This window comes from Lactuca saligna, chromosome 3, assembly GCF_052625555.1.
Source record: "Lactuca saligna cultivar CGN05327 chromosome 3, ASM5262555v1, whole genome shotgun sequence".
In the NCBI taxonomy this organism is placed as follows: domain Eukaryota; kingdom Viridiplantae; phylum Streptophyta; class Magnoliopsida; order Asterales; family Asteraceae; genus Lactuca; species Lactuca saligna.
In genome coordinates, this window is record NC_136419.1 from 8,936,451 (window position 1) to 8,947,235 (window position 10,785).

The 10,785-nt window shown below is 36.2% G+C and overlaps 1 protein-coding gene across 1 annotated transcript; it reads right to left on the reverse strand.

Moving 5' to 3' along the window:
• Positions 1-6,750: 6,750 nt before the first annotated feature.
• LOC145034405 (WRKY transcription factor) lies at positions 6,751-10,291 on the reverse strand. The gene is made up of 3 exons (XM_078982809.1): positions 10,155-10,291; positions 9,830-9,902; positions 6,751-9,023 (listed from the first exon to the last, which is right to left on the reverse strand). Exon 3 carries the CDS (start codon positions 8,692-8,694, stop codon positions 7,009-7,011), a length of 1,686 nt encoding a protein of 561 aa, XP_078838935.1. The 5' UTR covers positions 8,695-9,023; positions 9,830-9,902; positions 10,155-10,291; the 3' UTR covers positions 6,751-7,008.
• Positions 10,292-10,785: the final 494 nt, after the last annotated feature.

Here is a 10,785-nt window from a genome sequence, read left to right on the forward strand (position 1 = left end):
CAGTGAACCTCTCCTAAGTCACTGCAACGTGCTCTACAAGAGTAAAACTGGTCGTCACAAACTTCCACCAGTCCTTCACTCCCAAGCGAAGCTGGTTCAACGCGAACCGTACCCTCAAGTGATCCGTACATGAACAAGTGTAGAAACACCGCTCAATATCAGAAATACATCTCATCACAATAATTAGATCATGTTTCCCATCAAAATCTCGTGGCTTCATGTTGCTGAACTCCCGATACAGCAACGAGTCACCTCCCTGTGGCCTGGCAGCAGCGACAGCTGCGGTGGCTGTAGCAGCAGCCGCCTCGGTAATAACAGCATATCGCTCATCAAACATCTCGATCAAGGTGGTCTTAATAGACCCAAACATCTCCGGAATAGCCTATCGGATGGCTGTGGCCACCTCGTCATGAATCATCCTGCAAATCTCATCATCTCTCACTCCACTACTCTCGAGGTTTTGGCACATACCCACCATGATGCCCCTGAAACACAACACAAAAAATCAGAGACTCGCTCAAGTATACTTACGCTCCATCACTCACCCCTACTTGTTCCTTAGCATCCTAAGGATTCTTACTTTGACTGCTTACAGATCCGGTGTTTTCAGTAGTACAGGCCCAATACTACCTTCCACACCTCATCCGTAGTCACCCCAAGTCCTCCTCCTAGGATTCTAATTCATAAATACTCTATCACACGAATCATAGACTACTATCTCATTAGACCCTTATTAAACTCATCTAAGTATCTCTTCCTAGATTATCTCCTGACTCAGAACTCAGCACATACTCAAGCAAATAACAAATAACACTTATCAAAAGCATTCCATAGGCTAAGGCATCACAAATCAGGAAACTCTAGCCCTGGAATATGAAATACCTAGACTACCCTCTAGCATGCAATTCTAGTAAAATATCTCATAAGTATTGCATAACACAAAAGTAAGGTATTTTAGGAAGTCACCGTTCGAGCTCTGGCTGATTGTACACACCGCTCCAGCTTGTTTTCTCTTAAAACTCTTTCTCGTTTTAGAAAAATCATTTCTTTTTTGAAAAATTCTTCTCAAATCCACAGTTTGAGTCCAAACACACCCGGAGGTGCATCCAAATCCCTCAAACTAAGGCTCTGATACCAACTTGTAACAACGTGAAATTTCAACCAATTTTTTTTTTTCATTTAGAACACATTTGTATCAATAAATAAACACAAAATATCAAATGTCAAATCATCAATTTTATATCTAAAACTATTCGTATTTTAAACTCCAGGATCCTCTATATCATAACTCGATTGCTGACGTGTGCACAATCAGGTCGGCGCCTTCCCGTGATCTGAAGAAGTACCTGAAACACATCACACGGTAAACACAAAGCTTATTTAGTTTCCCAAAATACCACACATATCACATTAGCCACTCGAGGCTAACTCAATACGACCCTCTGGTCATTGTGTTCCATTGGAGACACTCCGGTCCCACACTCGGGATGACCCTCCGGCCCTCACTCAATAAGTTCATAACAATAAGCATAAACCACAAGGACAAAATGAAAATAGCACAATACACATAAGACATCTCCGTCACACCAAGACATCACTCATGGTAAGTATAGTGGGAAGACTCACCTCGTAATCTAGTAAGTAAAAGTCTCGTGCCCGAAAATCTCAAAATAGCCTCTGCCTAATACACACAATAATTATCCCTAATTAATAATGGTTCTCATGAAGCTAGACCAATCCTTCCATACACTCACATAAGGTTAAAAGACCATTTTACCCCCTCCATGGGCTTAATAGACCACACATTGACCAAACTCTAAAAGTCAACCGAAAGTTAACGGCAGGGAGTACGTTGTGTATACCAACACTCTACGTTGGGCATACTCAGCTGCCATGCAGGCATCAGGGATGCTCGACCCCTACATTACGCGTACTGGGATTACGCCCAGCGTAAGTCCTAGTTTCACCCTCCTCACATATATGGTCTTAATCAGTTAAGACATTGGCTCATATCACAGATCTAGACTCTCTAATGTCTCTTAATCCATAAGGTCAGTGACTTTAAGCCTTTACAAGGCTGATTTGGTCAAAAATACCCAAAACACTCATCCTCTTTTCTCATAAAGCTCATATCTCATGCATGGCTTGTTTCTAACGTCCAAGATTGGATTTTTATGACATTACTCCACAAAATACAGTAAAAGAGGTTGGTCATTGTCTCTAGAGCTCATTATCTCATAAAGTCTCCATCTTTGGGGACAAAACCCTAAAATACACTATGTAGATGCACAAATCAAAAGAGTGAGAAAGCTTTGAGCTTTATACCACAAAATGAAGCTCCACCCTCAGATAAGCTCAGATCCAAAGTTTGGAATCCCACTCCTTTTTCTTCAAGAATCCTTCTCCACTTCAAGAACACAAGAATACACTCACAAGCTCTCAAATGCACTCACAAGCTATAAGAACGAAGAATTAGGGTTAGGAGGGTTTGGTGCCTGGGAATGGTGGCCAGGAATGAGGCCATCATATCCTTTATATAGGGGACTCACCAACAATTAGTGTTAACAATCTAGGCCTAATACGCCCAGTGTACTAGGTGGCCTCCGTGTCATATGCACACATAGTACACCTCACATACTCATTTACCACCTTTTCTCTAATAAGGCCAAAATGGACCAATGCTCATAAGATCAAGGTTTACAAGGTATACCTGGGCTTGGGATGTTACATATCACTTTTCACAATTTACAAAATATTCTTTAGGTTTTTTAAGTTAAATTGAAATTTGTATTTAAGTTGACCCTCTAATGTTATATTTAAAATTAACAATATAAATATTTTATCCAAACTGTTCAAAAGTTGTAGCTTTAAAATGATAATGGTTACATACAATAACATATTAAAACTAATAAATGAAGTATAATATGTTAAAAGTTAAAGACATAACATTATAAGTATAAGTAAATATATTATTTTAATATTGAAATTTAGTTTATATATGATTACATTTTAGGCTAGAAATTTAGTTTATATATGATTAAACTTTAATTTAAACATAACTTATAATCATTACTAGAAAAAACCGAAAACTCGTGGGAGTTTCAAATGAATGTGGTGAAAGAAAAAAAAAATTCCTTTATAAGTATAGTAGGCGAATATCTGCGCGTTGCGCAAGATATGAAAAATATATTTTATATTAAAAATAACTAAATCATTGTTATCACAATTAAATAATAATTTCATAACAAATATAAACAATGATTTTTAATATTATCATTATGTTGAACTATATCATAAGAGATAAGATTGGAACTTGAAGTTATTATGCATCTACAAAGTTATACGGTTAAAATAGAAAAAAAAAATTATAAATTTTTAAAAATAAATAAATCATTATTGTTATCTATTAAATAATAATTTCATATTAAATTAAAATGTTTATGTTAAATATTATCATTATTTAGAACATACGATAATAGAAACATCTTTTTATCTATCTTAAATATTATCATTATGTACAACATATGATAATAGAGACATCTTTTTATCTTAAATTGTAATTTTTTTTTTGTATCATAAATATTACTATAATTATGTAGAACATATGATATTAACGACTGTCTTTTATAATTCTGATACATGTAAGCCTTTGATAGATCGAATTGGAATCCTTCTCTTTTTTCAACCATTTGAAGGAATTCTGTCAATTATTCTTATTTTATTGGCATCCACCATGCTTTTGAAACAGAGTATGGCTTGCATGCCACCAACATATTTTACCTCAACACCAATGTCGCTGTGAATTGACATTAAAGCATATCCCAGATGTGACAATGATAGTGCTTCACCAATGAGAGTACTTTTATGAATCCATTCGTCCATATCTTTATCAACCTGAAGAGTTGTCAGAAGGATGTGTGTTGGAGGTGGAGGTGGCGGTGGCGGATGGGGAAAGGTTGTCTGATGTTGTTTGCCACCCCGTGTAACATCAGCGTAGGAGAATGAGCCAACCCTTCAAGTTTCCATTACACGAGCCTTCGAAATGCCCAGAATAGTCTGAACAGAATTAGTTCGGTTCTTCCATGCCCGGTTGGATTGAAAGTGTCCCCGTAAGGGAACTTTTCTACCATGTTTTTCCAAGTTTATCTCCAAAATGTTTTTTATGCATTTCACACCGTTTAGCTTGGGCTCCATCTCTTTCACGCTTTCAACACCTAAGTATCGAATGAACCCGAAGTTCTTTCTATCTTTTCCTTTTTTATCAACGAAGAATACATCAGAGAGCCTCCCAAAAGATGAGAATATCTTCTTAAATTCTGTCTTTGTAGCTCCATTTGGTATATTGGTGACGAAGAAGGTTGTCTCGTCTGACATTGGCACTCTCCGTTGTTGATGTTTCCTCCGGCGGACTTGCATCCATTCGTCTTCTGTTGGGAGCATATTATCCATTCGTCTAGTTGAATAATAACTTTTTGTTAAATTATGAAATCATAAATTCAGTTAGGTACTTAATATATAAAGTTTGTTTATATGTAATTTCATGATTCAAAAGTTCATTATAAAATGAATTCATTTATAAAATATAATCGAGTATATATTTCATGCTTTTGGATCAAAGCGATTTTTCATACAATTATAATTTTATGTTTAGGTAGATGTTCTTTTATATTTATATATTATTATGTAACTTATTTATAATATCATTGTAAAAAAATGTGAAAAATCATGAGAGTTTCAAATGTATGCAGTGAAAGGAAAATGCTTCATTTATCAGTCCAAATTGATCAAACTCAGACCGATTCAAATCAATATACCAAACTACATAACTTTTTTCTAGTGAAACTGGTTTGTATAAACTTTGTGCTTTTGAATCAAAGTGAATTTTCAAACAACTATATTTTTAGGTTTAGGTAGATGTTTTTTTATATTTATGTAACTTATTTATAATATTATTAGAAATAATTTAGAAAATCATGGGAGTTTCAAATGTATGTGGAGAAAGGAAAATGATTCTTTTATCGGTTCAAATTAATCCAACTCCAATTCAACTCAATATACCCAACTACATCAGTTTTTTTCTATTGAAACACGGTTTGAACCTGAAAAAATTTGGTTCAAAACTTTTTTTGGAATTCTAAAACTTAACTGGATACTTGACAATACAAACAATCTCACCAAATAATACCCTTAAAATCCTACAAAGGTAGGTATAAAGAAGTTCTTATGGTTTGGTCTCTTTGAAACATTTCACAACATTTTCTATTTATGAAAGAGGAAACGTTCTTTTCTTTGCTCTCAACACCGATGTGGAATGAAGACATTGTAATAAAACGTTATTTCTTCTTTATAGAACATTATTTAACTTATTTATAATATTACTATAAAGAAATCAAAAAGTCATGAGAGTTTCAAATGAATATGATGAAAGAAAAAATTATATATATATATATATATATATATATATATATATATATATATATATATATATATATATATATATATATATATATATATATATATTCCTTAAGTATGTGTATGTCAAGAACATGACAAAATGATATAGATCCTAGATAGAATGGTTGCCAATGGCACCATTCCATTTACCGTTCGATTATGTTTTCATAAAATATATTGTTAGAAGCATACGAAGAAAAGAAAAAAAAAATTAAATTCACATCAAAAATAACATTAAAACTACTTGTTCATTTTTGTTAAGAGCCATGTTCCTAATGGTAAGTTTCGTTAATGTTTATATATAGAAGTTTGGACAAACAAATCACATGAATGCTAATTGTCTCTTTTGATTCCCAACAACTTCAAATTATTTAAATGAGAAAAAAAATTACCGATTACAGCATAAGAAAAATATAGCAATATCAATGGTTAACAACAAAAATTATAACAAACACATAATTCCTATTTCATAACCATCTTAAGTTCAACCAAAATGTTTTTAAGAAAAAAAAATTGAGGTTATAATTAACAAATAATTACACTTTTAAAATTGATCTCATGATTCCCCTTTTGTTATAACAAAACTAATTGTCTAACTAAAGAAAATCATTGAAAACGCTTATCTTTTGAACGGTTATCACATACGTACTTTACTTATTCTATTTTTACATTACATATTTAATCTAACTTTATGTAATAAAGCTATGTACATAAGAACTCTATATGCATCTATTCATATTCAATAAAATTGTACTTTAAACGATAAAAAAACTGTATTTTCAATCTCCTCGTATTAATGGGATACACACACCATTATTTTATGTAAAAAGGAAATCTTCAAGTTTTGGTGAACAAGGAGTCAAGGTCACAACAAAAAAGTTATATTAGTTATCAAACACTATTGTCCCTTCTCTTTGGAAAAGCCTACTAGACCATTATAAAATTCATTTGGACCCTTCTGTTTATAATATTGGATCCTTTTTAGGCACATCTAAAGGACACACATTGCTTTTATAATTATATTCACCAAGACTATAAATTGCTTTTATAATTATATTCACCAAGACTTTTTTTTGTAGTTTTCGTTAACATCCAATTACGTATAAAGTTATAAATAATAATAAAACAAGAAAAAAAAAAACAAATTATAAGAGATCAAAAAAAGAGCTCCATCAACACCTCTGGATCAAATTCATCTGATGACCAATAACTTTCCCCTGATCTTTCATCATCAAAAAATCAAGGAAAAAAATGACAACAAGTGAAATTTGGGGGACTAAAAGAAACTAGAAAAAATTACAAAAAGCTTATTAGGTAGGATATGTTATTTCAATACTTGATTCACCAGTAATTACCAAGATGACATATTCACAAAGAACATGGTCCAATCGACACATATCATATATCTACAAGGAAAATACAAAACAACCCACCCACACTTAGAAAGAAAACTAACTACTTGGGGCTAATTTTCACTTTTATTCATAAAAAAAAAAAAAACACACACACACACCACATGACCACCTGCCCATTTTCTTTTCTTTTCTTTTTGGCTTACACCCATTTCTGAGCCATTGCGTTACCCGAGCTGCCCGAAGTGCCCGCCGCCAACAAAGCAATCAATCTTCCACCATGAACCCTCCCTTCCACACTCTGTCCAGCCACCACAACCCCAGGCTGGACCCCAAACGGTTTAAACCCATGTGACATCACATCAGTCGCAACCGGTGTAGGAAACAACACTTGCTTCATATTTTGGTTAGGCACCATTTCATGAACCAGGGTCCCCAAGGTGGCTCCACCATGGACCCGTTTATCCTGAACCAGAGCCCCATGAGCCGTACATAATCCGGTCTTCCCTCTCGCAAACGAATTACAAACATCATCTTCATTATTATTTCCATATTCTGACCCCGGTTGACCCCACACACACCTCTTCCCACCACCATGCGCCTTGCAAAAATCCGTACTCCCTTGTGCACTCTTCCCACACCCTCCAAACTGACACCTCTTACCACCACCATGGCGGACACAACAATCTGTCCGCCCCCTCGCACTTCTCGTACACCCTGGAACCGCACACCGCTTCCCGCCGCCATGCGCGACACAAAATAGGGTTCCGCCGTGAACACTCTTTGGACAAACACCGCCGCCGTCAAACGCGCACCGCTTTCCACCGCCGTGTCCTTTACAAAACGGCGTACTCCCCTCCGCGCCCTTCGTGCACCCTTCGAAAGTGCACCGTTTGCCGCCTCCGTGGGCTTTACAGAACATCGTGCTTCCCTGAGCGCCCTTCGTGCATGCCGGAAACTGACACCTCCGGCCACCGCCATGCGAGATGCAGAGACCGGACAGGCCTTCCGCGGATTTCGTGCAGTTGTCCATCTGGCACCGCTTACCGCCACCATGTCGGATGCATAACCCGGATTTACCTCTGGCGGCGCGTGTGCAGCCGTCGGTGCTGCACCTCCGGCCACCACCGTGGGCGATGCAGTAATCAGTGCGGCCTTCTGAGCTTTTGGTGCAGCCTAAGAACTCGCATCTCCGGCCACCGCCGTGGGCTTTGCAGTAGGCGGTGCGGCCCTCGGCTCCTTTGTGGCAGCCGGGTTTTTGACATCTCCGGCCGCCGCCATGGGCGATGCATAGGCCGGAAGCACCTCGTGCGCCCTTCTCGCATCCTTCGAATTGACACATTTTTGTGGTCCCGGTTCGATGCTGATGTGGCTCTGTGTTGCCGGATGAACATGTGACAGAACTTGATGGCATGGTTGTAATTTCTGATGTGGCGTTATGGTTAAAAATGTGAACAGTTGTGACATCAGACTCAGCTGGTGCAGAGAAGAGGCTTAATTCCAGGTCAACCTCCATTGATGGTTTAGTGAAGGCGGAGGGTTTTTTAGTGACAGGTGGCTTTTCACCACCAAGATGAAGACTGAAATCCAGTTCAAGATCCATTGATGACTCTTCATCGGTTTCTTTCTGAGAAGACATGGTGGTGCATCCAGTGGCGGAACTCGCCTTGCTGTCAGATGAGCTTGGAGAATGGCCAAGCCAAAGGGATAATGGCAATCCGGTTTGTAAATCCATTGACCCGTTGACCGAATTCCATTTCCGTTTGACTCCTTTTGAAGACTGGAATGAAGGATTCCCGAAACCAGGGGAATCCAAACGTAATGTGGTGTCTGTAACATAACCAGGTCCAGACAAATAGTTTGCTGTATTACGGAACCTGGGATCCATTGAAGCTGTATGCAAGTTTCTCTGATTTGACTTTGGTCAAACCTTATTGGTAAAAGAACGGGTGAAGTAACTTTTGGGCTAAAAAACTAGAGTATGGTAATTCTAAGCTATAGATCTAGGGCTATCAGCTATATGTATATCTCAACTACAATACTAGGGTTAGCTGTCAACTTTGTTGAGTGAATTACACTTGCACCCCCCACTGACAAAACCAGAAGTATCACGTCGATCCATTTGCTTATATTTTAATCTGGAAATATATCAATTAGCTATCGTTGCTGATAAAGGCCCACGAGAATGATCCGGCACTGCTTCTTGAATTGTTCATCCTGTTTCAATAAGTTACATGAGAATATGAGATGGAGAGATACACAACATACAAAATCACCATAGGATCTAACGAATGGACAAACTATAGCAAAACATAGATTATAATGCTTCACTACATCTGGAGGTAACTGAAAATATGATCCGGACCATATAAAAACATAAAATCATCGTCTATAATGCAAATCGATCTTACTTGAAGAGATATGGCATGATTATTAGGTGTTTATGTGATAAATAAAGCATCTTCCACTATTAGAGTTGAACCAAAAAGAGTTGGTTTAATAGGGTCTCTACAGATGCCTATAAAAGAGAAACGCAACAAAATCTCTCTGTTGACTCGGGTTATGTGAACAAGAATACGACAAGATCTGCCTTCTGATAAGGTAAAGTAGCATATCTATGCACAAAACATAAGGGGAACTTGAAGTCAAAACTCTGGATCTGAAACAAGAAGCAGCAAGTTCACTAAAATCGAAACTTTCTAGCAAACTGGGCAGGAAAGCAGAAATCAGCGTCGTCGTCAAAAATTGATATGATATAAGCAGGCTATGAGGACCTATTCGGCTATTCCCCTCTCCGTTTTCCAAACAGAATAGCTAAACAAATACAATCAAGAAATCAAAAAGTATAAACCAACAGATGGTTAAAACTATTCTATCGGTGTCCTGTCCTGTAGCAGAGAGAAGAATTATTGATGCGAGTAAATGTTTCGCGAACGGTAAACAGCGCACAGAACTACACGCGGTGTAATATCTAAACTACATTCGTAAATGAATCACAAAAGCAAGCTCAAGTTCAGACTTACCAAAAAGTTTCTTTTAGTTCCTCTTCTTCTTCTCCAATCAAAAGACGAATCAACAACACTTGCAACAATCAATCTATCATTACAAAAGAGCAAATCAGCGGATTAATACATAAAACTCAATTTTAAACCTTGAACAATCTGAAGTTTCAATTTTCAACAATCAAAATCAATCCAACCACAAAAATCAAATCACGATAAGACGATTAAAACATACAAAATAAACAAATCAACATATTTTGAAGCTAAATCAAGGAATAAAACAGCCAATAAAACAATATACTGAACCAAAAACAAGCAAATTCAAGCACGGAAACTCAGAATTTACCTCGAAATCCGCTTGATTTCGTAGCGATGAGAGAGAGAAGTGATTTAGGGCTTTTGAGGCGCCGGCTAACGATACAGAGCGAAATGAGATTTGTACTTCGTATATATACACCAAGAGATAGAGAGAGTGCGTGTGGAAATTTATTAATGATGACAAAAAAAGTGGCGCACGATAAAAAGATAGGGCGTAGGTTAAAGAGCATGTTTTAATGTTCTACAACCTTTTCCCTTTACTCCTTAAAAAATATTTAAAAAGATCAATTTTTGGTATTTTATAAACTACTATCTCCAGAGCAGAAATCTTTGCTGCCAGAGCAATCCTAAAGGTTTAATATTTTACCCAGTTAATTATTTCAAGGTCTGTACACTGAAAATAAGGAAGTTTATAAATTTTATTATAATTTATTTATTGTTTGTTAATTTATAAAAATAATTTATCATCTTTTATAAACTAGTTAGTTACTAAAAAACTATTTTGAAATAATTTTAAGAATCTTATAAAAAAAATTAAAAATATTTTAAATATATCTTTTATTATATTTAATGCTACAATTTTAGTTATATATATCTAAATGTTCATTTATGTTATTTTACATTTTCAATCTAATTTATTATCTATTCTTTTTTTACCC

Coding starts and splice junctions, on each gene's coding strand:
- LOC145034405 (XM_078982809.1), bottom strand. CDS start 8,694: ATGGATCCCAGGTTCCGTAATACAGCAAACTATTTGTCTGGACCTGGT.